Source organism: Puma concolor, chromosome B3, assembly GCF_028749965.1.
Source record: "Puma concolor isolate L17-30 chromosome B3, mPumCon1.1.hap2, whole genome shotgun sequence".
NCBI classification, from domain to species: domain Eukaryota; kingdom Metazoa; phylum Chordata; class Mammalia; order Carnivora; family Felidae; genus Puma; species Puma concolor.
Window position 1 is genome coordinate 99,889,074 of NC_141672.1, and position 22,116 is coordinate 99,911,189.

The 22,116-nt window shown below is 39.6% G+C and overlaps 1 protein-coding gene and 1 non-coding gene across 7 annotated transcripts in view; one reads left to right on the forward strand and one right to left on the reverse strand.

The window, feature by feature from the left end:
- The first annotated feature begins 2,998 nt into the window (after nucleotides 1–2,998).
- LOC147580233 (U6 spliceosomal RNA) lies at nucleotides 2,999–3,104 on the forward strand. The gene has a single exon (XR_015253075.1). It is a non-coding gene; the product is annotated as a U6 spliceosomal RNA (small nuclear RNA).
- Nucleotides 3,105–4,734: 1,630 nt separating this feature from the next.
- The window catches only part of RAB27A (RAB27A, member RAS oncogene family), a 78,017-nt gene continuing 60,635 nt past the window's right edge, over nucleotides 4,735–22,116 (reverse strand). For all 6 annotated transcript variants that reach the window (XM_025919778.2, XM_025919782.2, XM_025919779.2 and 3 more), the window contains 2 exons: nucleotides 18,947–19,070; nucleotides 4,735–7,001 (listed from right to left, as the gene is read on the reverse strand). In XM_025919778.2, coding sequence (XP_025775563.1) covers nucleotides 6,803–7,001; nucleotides 18,947–19,070 — 323 coding nt within the window. In that variant the 3' untranslated portion in view covers nucleotides 4,735–6,802. The remainder of the gene's footprint in view (nucleotides 7,002–18,946; nucleotides 19,071–22,116) is intronic.

Here is a 22,116-nt window from a genome sequence, read left to right on the forward strand (position 1 = left end):
TGATTGCCGGCATGTATCTTGGGAGTTGAGATAAAGGAAGTTTTTGAAGGAATTTTTATATGTTAAAGTAGACTTACAGGATCCTCAAGGTTGGGATAATGTTAAGCTAAGATTCTCTTTTGCCTCTAGCAAAGTGTCATCATCAAGGTAGCTGAGCTCCTATTGGGAGGTCACTCTGCCTATTTCAAGAACTTGTCAATGGGAATTTAATTTTTCACTTGCCTTAGTTTCCCACATTACCATGTCAAGTAGTTAAACCCTTTCCTTTGTTCTTGGGTAGCCAGGAGTATCCAAGAAATATCACATATTCCACCAGGGGACAGGGGGTACTGTTAGCCTTTATTTTGCCCTCAGCTTGCCCCACACTCCTCATCAACAATACCTAGGAGAGTTCCTGACACATAAATATATATTCTATTATCAATGAATATTTAACATTCCTTTTCACCATTTTGTATAATATGCAATTACATGAAGATATCATTTTAATTGGTTGCTTATTGATAGACATTTGTTTCCTACCTTTTGGCATAACAAGTATCTTTATATTACTGGTGGGATAGTCAGCATTGTGTGAATGGAGGTCTCGGTTCTTGGACTCTCCTCGAGAAATATTTATCTGAGGATCTGCACTCCAATAAAGATAGCCTGGAGGAATGTAGCAAGAGGAAAGCAGTTTATTAAGGACAGCAGTTTATTAAGGTGGGAGAGCAGTATGGCCCAGAGGTGGCAACTGCACTGAGGCTAGAGGGGTCCTTTCTTTGTGTATAAGCAGTCTTGGGTCACAGAGGGAGAGGTCTCTAATGGAGGCTGCTTCCAATCAGTTGGGAGATTCCTCCCACAGGTTGTGAGGGGCAGTTTTTGACCCTACAAGGTTTGTACCAAAACATTCATTGCAGCCTCCCCCCACGCCCCCCCCACCCAATACTTCACTCTCAACCAAGAGACTGAAAATTATTTTATCCTTGTTTAATCTTCTGCTCTTATTCCCATCAACAATTATAGAAGAGCCTCACCAGTCCTCAAAGCTATTTACACAATTCCTTCCCAACTCTCAGTTTTATCCTGCTATTTGAACAAGAAATTTCCTGCCCTTCTCACTTACATGGTCACCCAGCTTCCCCTTCTTACCTTTAATGTCACAGGCCACATCCCTCATCCATGTTCTTAATACCATACCCTAATGTTTCATCTGAGACTTGTTCATTTCAACCTATGAGCATATTCAGTGTTTCACATTAGATTGAATGGACAAGTAGCCAGTCTCCAAAGTGTTTTTTTTTTCTTTCAAATTATAACAACAGAAAACATGAGAAAGGAAAGATATGTATTCTACATCCAATAAGTTGAGCTAAAATCTTAAAATACTTCTTTACATTTATCAAGCTTGAGACCTATGATTCCTGAATCTGAAAATAGATGTATTTTATCATTACTGAAAACTCCTCAGCTCTTTTCTTTGCATGTAGTGCCTCTTCTTTTATTTTCTCTAATTTCTTCTTCTAGAATTCCCATTGGACATAAATTGAAGATTTTATCTTTCCTCTATATCTCTTCTCTCATACTTTATCTCTGAAATCTATATAATTTTCTCTGACCTGGTTTCTAGTTCAATAATTCTCTCTCCAACTTTGTCAAACTTGCCATTTAACTTTTGACCATTAAGTTTTCAGTATCAATCGCTACATTTTTCACAATGGAAATTTTTTTCATTCAGACCAATATTGTAGCTATAATAATGACTTCTTTTTCCAGATGTTTCAATTCCTTTTATGTTTGTAATTATCTTAAACATTTTTACTTTGTGGTCCACATCTGATTACTATATTATTTAAAGTCCTTAAGTGTAAAATATTGCTGTTTTTGGTTTACTGACCCTGGGTCATGATTGAGGATGAGGGAGTGGGCAAGGAATGGGTTTTTATTCATAATTGTGAGTTCATCCTTAGTAGAGTGTTTTCTGTAAGAGTCCTGTAAAGTGTGGGTGGAGATGTTCCCTCTGAAAAGATTTTGCTTTGCTTCTACCAAGTAGTCCAAAGGAATTACCAACCAAAAATCACATTTTTATGTTAATTTCTTAGCTTAGCCATTCTCAGACAAAAAATAGGATAAACTTGAACCGCAAACCTGTGTAAAAGGTTATAAATTTTTCAGGAGATACTAAAACATAGACTGGGCCCTGGCTTTCTGTGTGTTTGGGGATGGGGGCATTCTCCATTCCAGTGCCCTACCTCCACCATACCCAAGGTTTTCTCTCCTAATGGCACCTTACGTGGATCCTGAGAAATAACAGAAGACCATGGAGGAGAGGAAGAGAAAGAAAAAAAAAAGTTAGAGAGGGAGGGAGGCAAACCCTAAGAGACTCTTAAAAACTGAGAATAAACTGAGGGTTGGGGCGCCTGGGTGGCTCAGTCGGTTAAGCGTCCGACTTCGGTTCAGGTCATGATCTCACGGTCCGTGAGTTCTAGCCCCGCGTCGGGCTCTGTGCTGGCAGCTCAGAGCCTGGAGCCTGCTTCAGATTCTGTGTCTCCCTCTCTCTCTGGCCCTCCCCCGTTCATGCTCTGTCTCTCTGTGTCTCAAAAATAAACATTAAAAAAAAAAATAAAAAAAAGAAAAATAAACTGAGGGTTGATGGGGGTTGGGAGGGAGGGGAAAGTGGGTGATGGGCATTGAGGAGGGCACCTATTGGGATGAGCACTGGATGTTGTATGAAAACCAATTTGACAATAAATTTCATATAAATAAATAAATAAATAAATAAATAAATAAATAAATAATAAATGTAATAATAAAAAACCAAGCACCTTGACTACTAATACTGACAAAATGAAACCAAAAGCAAACCACACTCAATTATCAGGTTGTTCTAAATTCTCTCTGTTGCTGCCATTGTTGTTGCCATTGTTTTTGTCTGTTTTGTGGGGGAAAGGGAAGGTTGCAGGATATTTCCCTTACTTTGAGAGACCAACACTGTATGTTAAAAAAAATATGTTCATTAGTGCTCTCTTCAGCAGCACATATAGTAAAATTGGAACAATACAGAGAAGATTAGCATAGCCCCTGCGCAAGTCAACACGCAAATTTGTGAAACGTTCCATATTTTTTATAAAAACAGGGAGGGGGACAAACAGAAGAGACTCATAAATATGGAGAACAAACTGAGGGTTACTGGAGGGGTTGTGGGGGGGGGGGGATGGGCTAAATGGGTAAGGGGCAATAAGGAATCTACTCCTGAAATCATTGTTGCACCATATGCTAACTAATTTGGATGTAAATTTTAAAAAATAAAAAATAAAATTAAAAAAATAATAAAGTATAAAGCACAATACTCTGAAAAAATATGTTCATTATATTTTATACAGCATTATTTAAATGTTTTAGAGTGGAAGAATTTCCCAGTTATATAGTCACCAATGTTGCCAAAAATAGAAGACCTGGAAACACCATACAGAAATTTCCATTTTATAAAAATGCCAATCAAAACACTCCTTCTGGAACATTTCTTGGATTGTTAGTGATCTTGACATCAACTCCAAAAGATCAGAATGTACTTCTCAGATTTCCTAATTTCTCATAACAAACCAATATAGACTTAAAGATGAGCCTAAACATTTTTGAAGCTGTTTTTATTTTCAATCCTACTCCTCTGTCTTTGAACATTGACTCCTTTTTGAAAACTTGTTCCCTTCTGCCGCTGCTTAAGTCCTTTATGCAGTCCACCAATAACCTACTATGTGCCAGGCCCTTTTCTGTGTAGTGACAACACAATTTTGAAGAAAGCTGCCCGAGTCCCATTTGTCATGGAGTTTATGTCTTTTTTTTTTTTTTTCAACGTTTATTTATTTTTGGGACAGAGAGAGACAGAGCATGAACGGGGGAGGGGCAGAGAGAGAGGGAGACACAGAATCGGAAACAGGCTCCAGGCTCTGAGCCATCAGCCCAGAGCCTGACGCGGGGCTCGAACCCACGGACCGCGAGACCGTGACCTGGCTGAAGTCGGACGCTTAACCGACTGCGCCACCCAGGCGCCCCTGTCATGGAGTTTATGTGGAGTTAATGGATGGAGACAAACATGTAACTGAATCAAGTGGTGTTGAGTGACATATATAAAATCAAAGCAGGTAACAAGGAAGAAAGCAACAATCTGGTTGGGGCCATGAGGACAAGTGACTGCTATTTTACAGAAAGTGGTCACTAAAGTCCTTTGCACAAGGTGACACTTGAACCGTCTTAAAGGATAGGAGAGAGAGTCACGCAGATATGTGGAAGACTAGCTATTCCAGATCAAGGGAACAGCAAATATTCCTGAAGCAGGAACACACTTGACTGCTCCAAAGAGACCAGTGTGCCCACAGGATAGTGAGGGAGGGGGACAATGACAGAAAATAAGGTCAGAGTCCATCTCCCCACATATTCTTTCCGTATCCAATGATGATACCCCCTTCCCGATGTCTCTTGCATCCATCTCTCAGGTATAATATTAATTCAGGCCCTTACCATCCTTGTTTTGCTCACCAGAGACTGGCCAGTACAACACTGCCTGCACTGGAGGTGTTCTATAAATGTTTGGTGATAATGTACTTGAATTACCTTCTCCAGAACCTGTTTTCTTGGCTGGCTCCTCATCAAACATCTAATGAAATTTCTATCCCTGAATTTAGTTTTCTCTAGTATTCTAACTTCTTCTTTGAAACTTTACTGTGATAGGAAATGAAATTATATTCACACACAAACTTGACTAGACTACTTTTTAATTATAAGCTTAATTGGCACAAAGTTCACTGAAGATACACTTCACTTTCACACAATCTTATAAATAGAAAAATACATTGATGCAAAAAATATGTTACTTCAATAGCAAATTCAAACAAGTGATTTCCCAAGAGAATACAGGTTATTTATTTCAATAATTAAAGATAGTTCCTGCATGTGCACTCTATCATGTATATGTTTAATTGTGTATTATAGATAAGGCCAATGGGATATGTAGCTAATTGCTCATTTGGTTCTTGAAAAAAGTGCAACATAAAAATATTGTCTTCTTTTTAACTATATATAAAATGCTGCCTGATAGGTAGCAGTAAAATTATAATTCACCTCACTGAAGTCTTACGGCAACTTTAAAAGGCACTGCTTGTGATTATGACCCTGCCCTTGTAATGTCTGAATCTTCGTCTCACTGAAATAACACAGTTCAAATGCACAGGACTCAATGACTTCTTCAGTATTTAAAAGAAGTCTTCATTTCAAGACTAGAAATATGTAAGATCTTAGTAACCACAGCTAGGTGTTTTAAAGGAGTGGTGGGAGGGAACTGGCAAAAAACCAGGATACTCAATAAAAAACTATTTGAAAATTACCATATAAAAGTAATTACTTTTCATCATCGCTGTGTTTTTATAATTACAGTTCTTCCAAGCATTTGCCACCACAAAATACATTTACTTTTATTCTTTGTTTAAATTACAATGAGTGATATTTCTTCCTAAATAGAGACTAAGCTCTTTGGAACTTTTTATCTAATTTCTTTAAACCACTTTAATAAGAATTTTCCCCTATTGACCTTTATAAACACCTGCCATAAGGCATATTTTAAAACTACCTTGAATTTGATATGAAGACTCTTAAGCATTACAGAGGAATCCATGAGCTTGGCAAGACCCAGCAAGTGCAATAAATGCCTGTGATCTCAATAAAAAATACAGGCTATAGAAAGCTTCATTTTTCTTATATTCAGCTATAGTATAACTGCTTAAATACAAACATCTTTTATCTACCAAATAGCAAACAAACATTTTATGTAATTAAAAACTAATTCCTTCAATTCCACCAATGTAAAAAATAAAACAAATTGCAAATATCAATGACATAAAGCATGATGGTGAGACAAAAGATTAGTAGTTCATAAGCTAATTAAAACTACCAGACCAACATTATAAATATGAAGAAAAAGAAGCTAAATGTTTACTTATCACAAATAACTTCAGCATAAGCACCAGCTATGTCCAAATGTGGCCAGCACATAAGCCAAATATAAATGCACAGGTCACAGTGAAATAAAGCCATAAAAATCTAATTCCCTGATCCTTCGATCAACCCTTCAGAGCAGTGGGAATATAGCAGGGAGCTAGAAGCCCCACTTCAGTTGTTCATGCTATATTAAGACACCCCTGACCTCACCCCCAATTACTTACCTACCAAGAGTCAAAGCGAGTGTATAACTGGTCAATCCAGTTTATCCAGAGTCTATAGACATAACCATAATTTATCCTATATTCATTTTAAAGATAATATTTATATAAATACTCACAGATATTGAACTGACATTTGTATATATTCTTAGTTAACATTCAAGTGGTTTAGATGGCATTTTACAAGGTCACCTAGAGTACAAGTATGGTTTTTAAAATTTGGATTGTTTTATAATTGTACCTAAGATTTTAAGAGTTGGACTCTGGACTGATGTATGTTAAGGCAGGTGATGGCATCTTTAGTCATTCTACTTAATAAATGTACTTTTCTGTAACCACAGAATCCTCAATTCTTGAATGATCTACTGTCATGGGCTAAAGTTTTATAAGGCACTTTCGGCAATGTGAAACATTCTCACAACTCTCAGGCTGAATCTTAAATATTTACAAAGCTGCAGCAAATTAATTTTGAAACCAGATGCTTTAATTGACAGCTCTAACTGGGACGGTGAGAAGCAGTTTGTACACGTCGGTTCATCTCTCTCTGTGCCATGTATTACACACAGAGAAGATCACAGACCCTTGAGTTATTGTGTAGCTCACTGGACTCTTCAACAGCCACATATCCCCTTCTCCTTTTCTTCATTCAAGTGATCTGTGGAGGTGTGACCATTGGATCGTACCACTCCTTCAGGAATCCAGGATTTGTCTACACACCGTTCCATTCGCTTCATTATCAGGTCCAGGAGCATCTCGATTGCTTGGTTTATGTTTGTCCCGTTGGCAGCACTAGTTTCAAAGTAGGGGATTCTGCAAGACAGAGACAATTCAGGTAAAAACATGTGGAGGGAAAAGAAAGTGGCCTTTGCCCTTTATAATTCAACTTCAAAAGTAAGTGGAGCATAAATATACAAGAAAATAAAAATGCTTTACCACAACAGAGTACATAAAAAAGCAAAAGAAGACAATAATATAATTAACACTGAATTCCTAACAGAGAAAAACCTCTGGAAATTTTTATTCACATTTCACAGATGATTTATGTTTATTTTTGAGAGAGATGGGGCGCCTGGGTGGCGCAGTCGGTTAAGCGTCCGACTTCAGCCAGGTCACGATCTCGCGGTCCGTGAGTTCGAGCCCCGCGTCAGGCTCTGGGCTGATGGCTCGGAACCTGGAGCCTGTTTCCGGTTCTGTGTCTTCCTCTCTCTCTGCCCCTCCCCCGTTCATGCTCTGTCTCTCTCTGTCCCAAAAATAAATAAACGTTGAGAGAGAGAGAGAGAGAGAGAGAGAGAGAGAGAGAGAGAGAGAGACAAGACAGAGTGTGAGTGGGGGAGGGGCAGAGATAGAGGGAGACACAGAACGTGAAGCAGGCTCCAGACTGAGCTGTCAGCACAGAGCCTGACACGGGACTCGAACCCATGAATTGTGAGATCATGACTTGAGCCAAAGTCAGACACTCAACTGACTGAGCCACCTAGGTGTCCCCCACCCCCCATTTCACAGATGATTAAACAGAGGCTCAGAAAGATGAAGTACTTTTCCCAGTTTCATAAAAATACAAAGTAGAAGAGCCACGATTTGAATCCACAGCTGCTTGATTCCAGTGAAACCAACTCAACCATTATGTTCTACTGGTTCCAAAGTCATCTGCTTTGTATGAGGATTTCCAAAACAAATCCCTTCGACTGCATGCTGCACATGCACTGACAGTAGAGAAAAATGCACGCTCTCTGCCTGTGTTTGTCAAAGGCTTTGCCACTTGTCAATTCTAGCCTGTATTCTCTGGTCATAAACTTGAAGACATTCCGATTTCTACATCATCTCAGAGTTTCTCAAGGACATCAGTCTTTGGTTACCCAAGGACCTGTGATATATGTGAAATTTTTAAATAATTCACAAAACATAGTTTCAAAACTGTTAAGACTGCTTTTCATATAATCTTGAGAAATGACTCTTCTTTTTTCTTTTTTTATTTCTTTTTTAAATTTACATCCAAGTTAGTTAGCATATGGTGCAACAATGATTTTAGGAGTAGATTCCTTAATGCCCTTTATCCATTTAGCCCATCCCTCCTCCCACAATCCCTCCAGTAACTCTCTGTTCTCCATATTTAAGAGTCTCTTATGTTTTGTCCCCCTTCCTGTTTTTATATTATTTTTGCGTCCCTTCCCTTATGTTCATCTGTTTTGTAACTTAAAATCCTCATATGAGTGAAGTCACCTATTTGTCTTTCTCTGATTTTGCTTAGCATAATAACCTCTAGTTCCATCCACGTAGTTGCAAATGGCAATATTTCATTCTTTTTGATTGCCAAGTCATATTCCCTTATATATATACAACACATCTTCTTTATCCATCCATCCATCGACGGACATTTGGGCTCTTTCCATACTTTGGCCATTGTTGATAGTACTGCTATAAACTTTGGGGTGCATGTGCCCCTTTGAAATAGCACACCTGCATTCCTTGGATAAATACCTAGTAGTGCAATTGCGGGGTTGTAGGGTAGTTCCATTTTTAATTTTTTGAGGAACCTCCATACTGTTTTCCAGAGTGACTGCACCGGTTTGCATTCCCACCAGCAGTGCAAAAGAGATCCTCTTTCTCCATATCCTCGCCAACATCTGTTGTTGCCTGAGTTGTTAATGTTAGCCATTCTGACAGGTGTGAGGTGGTATCTCATTGTGGTTTTGATTTGTATTTCCCTGATGAGGAGTAATGTTGAGCATGTTTTCATGTGTCAGCTGGCCATGTGGATGTCTTCTTTGGAGAAGTGTCTATTCATGTCTTTTGCCCAGAGAAATGAGTCTTCTTTCAGTGGCCACTTTTTATACATTTGAGTTAATTCTTGAAACAGGATTAATCAACTGCCAAATTCTTCCTGCTTCTTAGTAAAGCCATGAAAACAGTGATAAAACTGTATTTCCTCAAACTATCGATTCCATTTCTGCCATTTAGTAAGGAATCTGACCAAAATGCTCTGAGATATAACAACTGCAAAAGAAAATTGTTTGAGCACCTCTGTGGGTATTGCAATTGAGTCTAGTTAAATGTTCCTTACATTTATAGGGCCTTTACAATTCTCCATCAGTATTACTTTTTTTGGAGAATATCTTTGTTTTCCTGTGTTCTCCTAGTATGTTAATACCACATCAGTGCCTCTGATTACAATTTCAGTTCCTCTTTTGTTATTTCTTGGCTAGGAGCAGCTTCCACCTGAGAGCTTTTATAAATATATATATTTTTAAACTTCCTAGTGCTTTTACATCAAAAATCAAAAGAAGACAATAAAATAATTGACAATGAATTCCTAACAGAGAAAAACCTCTGGAAATTTTTATTCACATTTCACAGATGATTAAACCGAGGCTCAGAAAGGTTGAAGTCATTTTCCAAGTTTCATAAAGATACAAAGTAGCAGAGCCAGGATTTGAATCCACAGCTGCGTGATTCCAGCTTGATTCCAGTTCTTCTCACAGCTGCTTTGCTTCTACTGTCACTAAGATGCCATAGTGGGGGAGGGGGGAAGCGCCTGGGTGGCTCAGTTGGCTAAACATCTGACAACTCTTCACCTTGGCTCAGGTCATGATCTCACCATCCTGAGATCTGAGATCGAGCCTGCATGGGCTCCTTGCAGGGGCTTCTCTCTCCCTCTCCCCCAGTCCCTCCCCTCCCCCTCTCCCTCTTCCCCACCTCCACCACTGCCCTCGCAATGTTGCATGTATCCCCTCTCTATTAAAAAAAAAAAAGGGCAGCAGCAGTACAGTAGGGGGTACATGTATAGGAATGGAAGGCTATTTCTCCATATGATTCCTCATGAGGCTGTCTTGTTATCTGCACACTTCCTGTAGGAGCTGATAGGACTTGCAACTGGACCTCTGCACTTCTCTCCTGCTCCAGGCTAGCTCTTAAAAACTGGTTGAGGAACTCTCCAATGAACATTTATCCATCCATCTGTGAGTACTACGAGACACAGTTGCTCTACTGATTCAACCATGTCCATGTTCATACCCCTCTGTATCCTGATGCTAACATACCTTAATCAGGAAACAGTATGCTGGGCAAATTACATGTTCTTAGTGTTTTTAAACCTGCCTGGCAATACCTTTGGTTACTGTCAGTCATCTTAATTCCATCTTCATCTGTTGCCTTATCCATAAAATGAAGATAATGCGTCTCTCTTTCCCACTCCCCTGGTCACATGCAATATTTGATGACCAAGTGGGAGGAATGCATCCTTTGTGGGGATTCAACAAATATTTATTTATTGAGCACTTATGTTGTTGAGCTGAATCACGGGGACAGTGTGTGATGCTGCCATTGTTGTAAGAATGGAATTTAGGTTGAGAATTCTCAAAATTTAAATATTTACATTTTCTTCATCATGCTTTTTCTTAACTACACCATGAAGAATCATTTAATGTCTACAGAAAATTTCTCATACTTAAAAGAAGGCTTGGGGCACCTGGGTGGCTCAGTCGGTTGGGCGTCCGACTTCAGCTCAGGTCATGATCTCACAATACTTGAGTTCGAGCCCCACGTTGGGCTCTGTGTTGACAGCTCAGAGCCTGGAGCCTGCTTCAGATTCTGTGTCTCCCTCTCTCTCTGCCCCTCCCCTGCTCATGCTCTGTCTCTGTCTCAAAAATAAATAAAAACATCAAAAAAATTTAAAAAAAAAATAAAAGAAGGCTTAATCATTCTAGCACCATTCAGAAATATACTGTTTCATGGAAAAGCAACTGAAAAATTCATCATTCCCCCCAAGAATAATGAGCTGAAATTAGAAATACAAAAAGAGAAAAAGAGAGAGAGGGGGGGGGGGAGGAGGACGAGGAGGAGGAGGAGGGGGAGGGAGGGAGGGAGGGAAAGAAACAAAGAAGGGGGAAATAAAACTGGTTGAACAGAAGAACTTTCTTGTCATCATAATGCACATCTAATTTTTTGAAATCCCCTCAAAATCCAATGTAAATAGCTTTCAAACTCAGGTCCTGAGCTCCAACGAATTCAACTGAATCTATTAAGCTGTTTCTACTTTCCACAGTTTTTCCCTCTTGCTCCTGAAAATTGCTTCACAGTTATTTTTGAGGCATACATGAAAATCATAGTTGAAAATACTTTTAACAACTATAAAATCTATGCATGGAAGTTACAAACATCCTTGACAATGGTTAGCAGCCATAACCTCTGAAGCCAGCCTGCCTGGATTCGAATCCTAGTACAACCTCTTACCAACTATGGAACCCTGACAAGCCATTAAACTCTGTGCCTTATTTGCTTCATCCATAAAACTAGGGGGTGTAGCTCAGCGGGAGAGTGCGTGCTTAGCATAAAACTAAACACTATCAGCATTGTCTTATAAGGATTAAATGAGTTAACATTTAAAGCATTTATATCATAATCTGACACACAAGAAATGTGTCATTTTTGATATATGTGTCACTGATAAATGTTTCTTATTTCTAAGGCAGAAATAGGTTAGGTTACAAAAGTTTGTTTGTAATTTTGTTGTTTAACACTAAGAACACATCATCCCATAGAAACACTGCCACTGAGTCATAAGACAGTCATAACTTCAAGAGACCTGAGCAGCATTATCAACATTAAACTCTCAAACTATCTTAAAACTACTGATTTAATCCACAATGTACCTGACCTACAGAACTACCCTAAATCCTAGTACCTGGGACCATGCTATGCTTCCTTCCTACATCAGAGATGGCTCACTGAGACCCGTCCTTGCCGGAGTTCTTCATGCCCCAAAGCATCTGCCTACCTTGAGTCCTCATGAGATCCCTAATTCCAAGTGATCTTCACAAATGCAGAGAGAACTAGACCTTATTTCACTGATTAATACTAAGGTAGAAATGATTGATGCCTCTAGCAGATCAATAAGCTATTGTCTAATATAGTTGCTAACTTAAATGTTTAATTGGTAGAACTTCAAGTTATATGAATTAGGTTACAAACTTTCAAGTCACTCAGGTTGATATAGTACATCTTTTAATAAGATGTACTTTAAATTTTAATTCCAAATTCAAGCAACAACATCTCAGTCAAGTATATTTTCTTGCCATTTGTGAAGCTCCAGGTCATGGGACCAGGAGTCTGATTAACAACCTTAATCTTTAGACTAATCATTCAGAGTCTTCTTTAGAAGACTCTGGGGCAATGCGGTTTTTTTATCTACAGGAATAAATGACTGCTAAAATTCACTCCTCTCTGCTCTCTGATAGTTACGATGCCAGAGAAGCAAATGAGATCCACAGAGAAGACCCTGAAATAAGACTATCTTTCCACAATAAGTGATTCTCCAGAAACAGAAATGTGCCTTTGAGTACACATTTGAAAACTGGACTGTCTTGCTTGTCCTAAGGGCAAAGATGAATCTAGTGGATGCAGTTAGTACCATTTTTATGTCCGTATCTTTTTGATGTTCACTTTTAGAAGGCATTCAGGCTACATTATCCAAACACTTCTCCATATCTGTAAAGAGGATAACCGTGGTTCATGGGGTCATTGCGGTAAGGAGAAATTGAGATAATACATGTAAAGGGCTTACTTAGCACAAACCTAGAATCCAAAAAGTGCTCAATAAATAATGATCTAATGGGTTTTTTTCTTCTCTAAGAATAATATTCTGCTTTTCCGAAAACTTATTAGGCAAAAAATTTTAAAAATTAGCTTAAATTCAAGAGGATCGATTCCCCTTTTAACTACAGAAATAGTGATATTGTCCCTTCTCTCCACATGGTGGTGCTAATGTAGCATTACTAGAGGCAGTATTACCAAACTTGTGAAAAAACCCTGTGCAGCTACCTGTGATATCAGTCCAAAAATAACCACTGAATAGTCATTTGGAATGCATGCAGAATCCAATTTTGGTATATTTTTTAAAAGAAATGGATTAATCACAAATTTTAAAATAAATAAAATGAGCAAAATGGCTAACTACTTCAAAGCAATGAGGGAGGGTATTATGATCATTTACAGTTGTTCACCAGGATATCAAGATCCTGCTCATGCCATAGGTCAGGATCCACATCAGGCTGGTTTCCTTTCTACTACTTATTTCCACAAAACCAGAAGACCCTAGATTACAGTTAGAGGTTGTCAAAAATGAAAGCAAGTATATTTGAGGCTTCTGTCAAATGGTTCTAGTTATTTGGCTCCAGTATGGATCCAGATATTATGGAGAAATTTTTTACTAAATTCCATGATTAGTCTCACTACTTTTCAAAGTCTGTTGAATGCTAAATGAACAACCATGTATAAGAAAGGGCTGGTTTATGGACTGTTTCAAACTAGGAGGTTGTGCCAAATAAAATCTAGATCCTGTAATGAGTTGTGTGGGGTTCTGAAAAAGTTTGCATGTTTAGTTTCAGCTTATGTGTGTGGTTTTAAACATGCCCAATAATACATCATTATTTCTTGTATAAAGGAAGGATGTCATGAAGTATGCAAAGTATCAAATTATTTGAGATCAAGCTATTCATACCACATTTCATCTAGTTCAACGCACAAAGGACACTAAGTATGCTCCTGAGCTAAGCCACTTGAACCCCAGAAATAGCCTGTACTCAATAATGTTGTAAATAAATGTTTTTAACACATCCTTTAATCCAGAAACTCTTGAGCAACTTTCTCATCAATAGCTCACAGCCTCCAGTGGGGAAAAAGTTGTCTTAAATTTGCTGCCTTTAAGGAAGTAGATCTTAAAAGTTCTCATCAGATGAAAAAAATTGTAATGATATGTGGTGATGGATGTTAACTTATTGTGGTGATCATTTTGCAACACATGTATCAAATCATCCCATTGTACACCTAAAACTAATACAATATTATATGTCAATTATTACTCAATTTGAAAAAATTGCTACCCGTTCCTCTGTACGACACATGAAATACGTACACTCAATTTTCACTCCTTCCTTGTAGTCACATTTTTTTCTATTTCTTTCAACTCTGAATCACGAACAAAAGGGTTGTAATGACCACCAACTAACCTTGTGAAAAAAGAAGAGTCTGGGAGGGTATTTGGATGCAGCCATTTTTACTCACAAAGTCCTTGCCTGCCCACTTGTGGTGGATACTCTCTCAGTACCAACCCCAGTGTCCCTTCCCAGTCTATACCACAGCTGATTTAATCTACTGTGAAAGAAAAACATTCCTCTCTAAAACATGGATTTTCCAATGATGCGTCATTGAGCACATTTCCCTCACCCAACCATGGTAGACAACTGCTTCACATTCTGTGCATAATGATTTGTCCAACTATACTGTCAAGGAAAATATCCACCAGCATGCACGTCTGATAGTAACTTGACATCCACGCCAGTGGTTCTCAAAGTGCTGTCTTCAGCCACCTGCAGGAGCAGCATCCGGGGATCGGAAACAAATTTCTGAGTTCTACCCCGGATCTACTGAAACAGAAACTCCTTGTGGGGGGTGCCTGGGTGGCTTAGTCTGTTAAGCATCCGACTTCAGCTTACATCATGACCTCAGAGTTCCTGAGTCCAAGCCCAGCATCAGGCTGTCAATGCAGAGCCCACTAGGGACCCTCTGTCCCCCGTTCTCTCTGCCCCTCCCCCGCGTGTGTGTGCGTGTGTGTGTGTGCGTTGTGTGTGTGTGTGTGTGTTATGTGTGTGTGTGCGTGCGCACGCACAAGCTCTGTCTCCCTCTCGCTCTCTCTCTAGCTCTCCCTCTCTCAAAAATAAAAAATATATATATATTAAAAAATAAAATAAAGAAACTCCTTGGGACCCAGCATTCAGGTGATTCTGAACTGCACTACACTAAGGCTTGAAATCCCACAGTATCACCTCAAAGAGAATGTTGCCAATACTGGATTCTGCTTCCTCTTCTAACATATTTGACTTTGTAGCTATTTTTTAAAGTGTTTCAGCAACTGTAGACTGTAATTGTTTTGACTGGCAGCAGTACAAGTTTGAGCAAACCTGCTTTACTCTTTTCTCTGACTGCACTGACAATTTTATTCAATATAACGTACTAGAAAGTATTATTTTGCACTTGTTCTAGACAAACCTAAATATTATAGGGAATTACAGGTAAATGGATTATTAATCTACTAAAAATAAAACTTCTGATATTCTTCATCATGCATTCGATTCACCCTTTCCATTTTTGGCTACCCCATGAAATCCTTATTCTCAGATCTACTGTCCTCGCAGACACAGACTTATGTTCCATATTTGTACTGTAACATGGTCTTTATTACGTTTTCAAAGTTTTTCTAAGACAAAGTCTTTCTCCAAATGCATGTATATTTAAGAGAACCATTTGTGAGCCAATGATCCATTTTCAGGAACTGGGGAGAAAAGGTAGCACAATAGGAACAGAAAATGCAAATTTATCAAATATACAAACGGTATCAAGATATATCATAAACTGTACCCTATTTTATGACTTTTAGCATAGAGATAAACTGACCAACATAGCCCTTTAGTACATGTACAGCCAATGAAAATGTTAAGGATTAAAAATGAAAAAAAGATTCTGTGAAAATAATCATTAAACTTAGATGTCAAATTTATGAAATGCATATGCACTAAACTGTTTCATTATAGCTCCTCCTGAAATTGCGAAAACGCCTACAGAACTACGTTTTATGCTTCCTAAATCCTAAGAAAATTTTGTTTCCATTCCTTTCCATTCTTCTCCAATAGATTCCATAATCTTATGTGCTAATCCCTCCTCTCAATTTAACTTTATTCAGAAACTTTAGATTGAGCCCCTCTTATGAAGTACTCCCCAGAGCTTGTGAGCTGGACATAGATGAAAGACAATCCCTGTCTCCCTACAATCCCAGATTCCCCCTACAGACAGAAGGCAATGTTGGGCTCTTTGATACCAGGGAGGATGTGGAATCCCGAGAACCAGAACAGAGGAAATAAACAAAAGGCTGAAAAAGCCCAGAGGGGGAAGAAGTCAATCCTGGCTTCACTCCAGTACTTGAGAACATACTTGTTGGATCTAGCTAGCTCCCCTAGATGCCCTACCTCTTTTGGCTTCATTCACATACTTCTCAAGAGCATGGTCTAGGCCCATGGTTTCCATTGCTTCATCGCTCACTTCCTCCTCACCTACTTGCAACATAGCTCCCAGGTCCCAGTTTCGACACTTCAGTATTCTCACTGGTATCTGGCCCTCCCCCTTTCCTTTGCACTACTTTCATTACAGGAGTGCCTCTCAAGAATAGATGAGCATATCAGAATCTCCTGTGGGGCTCTGCCAGCCTCCACCTCAGAATCACTACTCCAGACCAAGTGTGTCAGAAGCTCAGAGGTGAGGCCCAGATCTGAGTATTTGTTAATAGCACCAGAGGTACTTTTAACATGACAATCAAGTGGAGAGCTTTTAAAAGACATCAACGGGGGCGCCTGGGTGGCGCAGTCGGTTAAGCGTCCGACTTCAGCCAGGTCACGATCTCGCGGTCCGTGAGTTCGAGCCCCGCGTCGGGCTCTGGGCTGATGGCTCAGAGCCTGGAGCCTGTTTCCAGTTCTGTGTCTCCCTCTCTCTCTGCCCCTCGCCCGTTCATGCTCTGTCTCTCTCTGTCCCAAAAATAAATAAACGTTGAAAAAAAAAAATTAAAATAAATAAATAAATAAATAAAAGACATCAACGTCCAGGTCCCTGCCTGTGGTGGTTTTGTAACAGGTCAACTTGGTTAGGCTGAACATTCCCCAGAATTTCCTTTCTAGTTAGGGTAGATCACAGGAGAGATTTGGGGGACTTTGGGGGGTGGAAGTAAAGCAGCCGCCACTCCGTAGCTCTCATACATTGTTGCTCACCTTCTGGCTCATCTCGTTGGCATAAACCAGCAAACACACCTCTACCTGCTCCACCTTCCCCAAGATCCTCTCAGTTTCTCCAGCTCCTGGGCCAAGTGAGTGTGCCTAGCTCTGTGCCAAAGGTCCCTGGCTTCTCTAAGCTATCCACACCATCCAGGTCAGAGGCAGCAAGTACTGACATGGGTTTCATGTGTCATTATGGGTCCTAGATGGTGTTCCTGGTGCCCTCTCTCATCTTAGACCCACCTTCCCTTCCTGATTTCCTGTCCTGTGGACTTCAAGCTTCAGCATCGGAAACAACACTTTACAGAAACTGTTTAACCAGCTCCCACAAATCCCTGTAACAAATTTTTTTAGGTATAATTTTCTTCAATTGAATCTTGCCTAATAAACTGTTCCAGGCCAATTATTTCAGAAGCTCAGAGGTAAGGCCCAGACACAAGCATTTGTTAAAAGCTCCTCAGATTTTTTTTTTTTTTTTGTATCTAAATAAAGATTTTGAGAGAGAAAGAGCATACACACAGGAAGAGGGGAAGGGCAGAGAGAAAGGATCCCAAGCAGGCTTTGTGCCAGCAGTGCTGAGCCCAACGTAGGGACTGAACTCACAAACCCATGAGATCATGACCTGAGCCAAAACCAATACTCAGGACACTTAACTGACTGAGTGAACACAGATGCCTGGCTCCTCAGGTGATTCTAACACAGTTAAGCACCATCTATCCTACAGTGAAAACCTCCACACCCTACTGCAAATCTGTGCCAGGGTAAGCTAATATAGTTGATGGGAATACACACAGCTCCTCAGCCCCACCCTGCCTTGCCCCACCCCTAGAATTGAGAAAGACTTAAAATCCTGCTCTGCCCCACCCTGTCTCTAGTCTTTCCTCCCTCCATTTCACCCCACCCATCCACCACCCTAGACTGATATAGAGAAGTACTTATCACATCCCTCCACATTCAAAGGCTTTCAGCAACTTCCTGTCCCCCAGGAGATTAAGTCTACTCTCCTTATCTGGTATTCAAAACTGTCCCCAGACTCTGGCTTCTTCCCGCCTGGCCAAACTATCCTTCTACTCCGTTCCCAATGTGAACCCTATCCTCCAGTGTTTTCTGGTCCTCCATCAATCCAAGGAAGAACAAAGCAGTTGTCACAAGATAAAAAGAGAAAGTGCCTCCTCTGGCCTCCTTGGATTCTGCCTAACAACCAGGACCAGTAGCATCTCCTGCACTCCACACCACCTCTCTAACCTCCCTTCCTTCTCAACTCCACTTGCTGCCTCCTGCTTACATTAAGGGTAATTAATGCATATACATTTGAGTTCTCATTGTATAGAGGTAGAAACAAAGCAGAGCACAAATTCCTTTGTAGAGGTGCCCTGACATTTTTAACAAGCGGAGGCTAACCCCTTCTTTCATGGCCAATTAATGCTGTTGCTACTGTGATCCTATTCCAGAGCTCAAGGAAGACAGTATTTAGATTATTCTCTACAACAAAACCACAACCTAAACCAAGGGGATCCTCACACTCCTCTCCCAGCATAGAAATTTCAAAGCCAATAGGCCTGCTTGTATTCTGGGGCTCTCTACGGCAGCACATGAACTGGCTTTGCAATTTTTTTGCTGAATAGAGATAATTTTCTTATCCCATGCATCTCCTACTTGCATCTTGGGAAAGCAGCCTTATAGAATTAGGGCATTTGCACTCAAAATGTGTCTTTCTTCAAACACCAGTAGATTGAGAAAATGGTACTGAAAGAGTAAATTAAAGCCCTCACCCAGTGTTTTTCTTATATTTTCACATATTAATATGCAAAGTAGGTATTTATACCTCCCAAGGCTTACATCTGAGTGTGCTGATTTTTTGCTTTTGTATTTTCTATTACCCATTCATGTGCTAATGTTTGAATTGGAAATGTTTTCTCTAGATTTCTCCACAGAAACACTCACCCATATTTCTCTGCAAGTCCTCTTGCTTCTTCCTCTTTTACTACTCTCTGGTCTTCTAGATCACTCTTATTTCCACATAACACTATATCTGGGTTTTCACAATATGCATGCATTTGTAGCTGGCCTATAAGAAAAATTATTATACGAAAATAAGTGTACGGTCAATGGAAAATATATGCAAAAGTGCTTCAAAACTGTAAATGGATAGACATAAATGATATAATGCTTTCAAAAGCATTAATAACCTAATCAACAAAACCGAATGGATGGGACAGATATGTAAAACTTATCCTTAAGTTCATACCTCACCTTATTTAAATATCAGAGAGGAGTGGGATAATTTGCTAACCTTCCAAAAGTATGTACGTGCATGTGGCAACCACGGGCATACACCCATGAGGCTATCTTTCTGTTGAAGGCCATTTGAAAAATACTTGGAAAATTTTAGTACTTATTGCTAATCTTAAAGCTCTGTTTTTCGTATGGTTTCTTTCCATGCAACAACATTTTTAAGAGAATGGTCTTCATACAAACTAGCTTGTTTCTCTCTGAAATGTTTTTCACATTTTTCTATTATCCTAAAGCAGAATCGATTCAATTAAAATAAACAAGATACAAGATTAAGGGAGAGAAAATTTAGAATAATAAATGATTCTGTCACCAGAACCAAGAGGAAGCAGGAGACTATAATTCTTATTCCACAGCTTTTATTTCTTTTCACCTGAAAACCCGTAAATAGGCATAATTTTAAAAAGCAATTAAACAAATCTTATTTCTTATTCTTCACACCCCATAATAAAATTAAAGCAGCCCAAACTTTCACATTAAGACATACCTCAAAGTTGGTATGGCCTATTTTTATCATGGTTAACCAGAACAGTGCTGACATTTTAGTTCCTCATTACAAAGCCATGTTCATTATATCTTATCAAGAGAAAATCTAGTTGGCAAGCATTCACTGATCATTAACATAGGCCAGATACTTGGTGCAGAATTTCAGAGCCCTGGCCTTTGCCTTCAAGGGACAATCGGGCAACAAGGCCTATACAGGCAAAACCAAACTGTGTTTCCACTGACTGCCATGCCCTTTCTTTCCTCCAGGCTGGTACACATTCTGTCCCCGTGTGCTTGAATACCCAGCCACAACCTTCCTTCCAGGAATCTTGACCATTCTTCTAAGACTTGACTCTCAGTTACCTCTACTGTGAAACCTTTCTGGTCTCCAGAGAGTCTCTGTGTTCTATTAACCCACGTGTCCAGTGTCATGATTACAAACATGAACTCAGAACAGACTGTGTCTAAGGTTGAATCCTGGCCCGCCATTTACTAGCTGTGTGACCCTGACCAAGTTGTTTCCCCATCTGTAAAAGGTAATAATGATGGTACTTACTCCATAGGGTTAAGGTGTGGATTAAATGAGTTAATTCAGTGATTCTCCAAGAAAGGTCCATGGACCAGCAGCCTCACCATCACTAGGGAACTTACTACAAATGCCAATTCTCAGATCCCACCCCAGATCTACTGAATCAGGAATGCTGGATCTGGGGCCCAGAATCCGTGTTTTCATAAGCCCTCTGGGTGATCCAGATGCACATTTGAGAACCACTAAGTTAATCTTTAATGCATTTAGAAGTGCTAGGTGAGTATTACCAGTATTGATGTTTAATAGTGTTTATTTCGGAGACTCTGGTAAGTGTGATTATTGGCGATTTTTATTTCTTCCTGATTTTTCTACAAACACTGACTTACTTATATAAAAAGTAATCAATTCTTTTAAAAATCTCACTGAAGAAAAAGGCAAATACATAAAAACCTACTACAACCTACTATGCTAAAAATCCTCAAAGTAGTACAAAATAGAAGCTAAGAGGAAAAATTTAATACAACTACAGTTATCACAGAAAATTTCATGGAGGCCATAATTTCCCAGATTTTAAAGAATAAGTAGAACTCCAACCAGTTTAAAAAAGGGTTGGGGGGGGTTGAAGGGGCTTTTCTCTGAGGTCCAGGAAGACAGATGAATGAATCCAACACTGCCTGGTTCCTTTCAGATTTCAGATTTAGGCTTAGAGGACTCAGCTCTCTGTTCAGTCTCCTGATTCAGCAGGGCTCACCTTTGTATGTATCCCCTTCCCAAAAGGGCACGGAGAGAATCGGAGTCAAGAGAAAAGGCACTGCCAGTACAGGTCTGGAGAAGCAAAGGGAGGACACAGACCTCCTCTCCCCAGGCTAATCAGAGTCCAGGAATCAGCTGTTTAATGCAACAGTACCTTTGTTCTGATATGTATCCCACCCCCCCAAAAGAAGAAATGAATGATCCGTGTAATACTCAAAATGCTAATGGAGGAAAAATAAAATGTATAGATAATACATTTTTATTCCCAATTAAGATTTGATACTATTACTTCTGACCCTGAACATTATAACTTTCTTTTTTTTAAAGATGGGTTGGGGAGGGGGGGAGTATTTTCCATTGAAGATATGAAATCCTCAAAATGTGTATGTTTTCTTTACCTGTAAGAATTCTTTTACACTATAAGGAAAACAAAATAACATGCATACATTACACATAATTTCACATAACTTTGTTATTTACCTGATTAGCTAAAAAGTCCAGATAGACAAGATTTATCTGTCTCAGAGTTTCCATTTCTATCGGTGAGCAGGGGCAGAGAGAGAGGGAGACACAGAATCTGAAACAGGCTCCAGGTTCTGAGCTGTCAGCACCGAGCCCGACATGGGGCTTGAACTCACTAACCGCAAGATCATGACCTGAGCTGAAGTCGCAGGCTCACCCAACTGAGCCACCCAGGCAGCCCCAGAATTTGTTGTAACGATACTGAAAAGAAGATGAGAAGCAAGGTCTGAAAATAAAGGACTAAAAATAGCCACCATCATTCAGCTGTAAGAGAAATAATGAGGTATGCAACACGGGCATTAACAAAGTCAAGTCCAGTAAGCATAACTAAATTTGGGGAAACTATACTTAAAATATTAAATAGCTCTTCAACTGGTAATGATCAATTTAGTTAAGAAAGTGCATTAAAGTCTACTGAACTTGGGGCGCCTGGGTGGCTCAGTTGGTTAAGCGTCTGACTTGGGCTCAGGTCATGATCTCATGGTTTGTGAGTTCCAGCCCCCCCACCCCCACCCCGTCAGGCTCTGTGTTG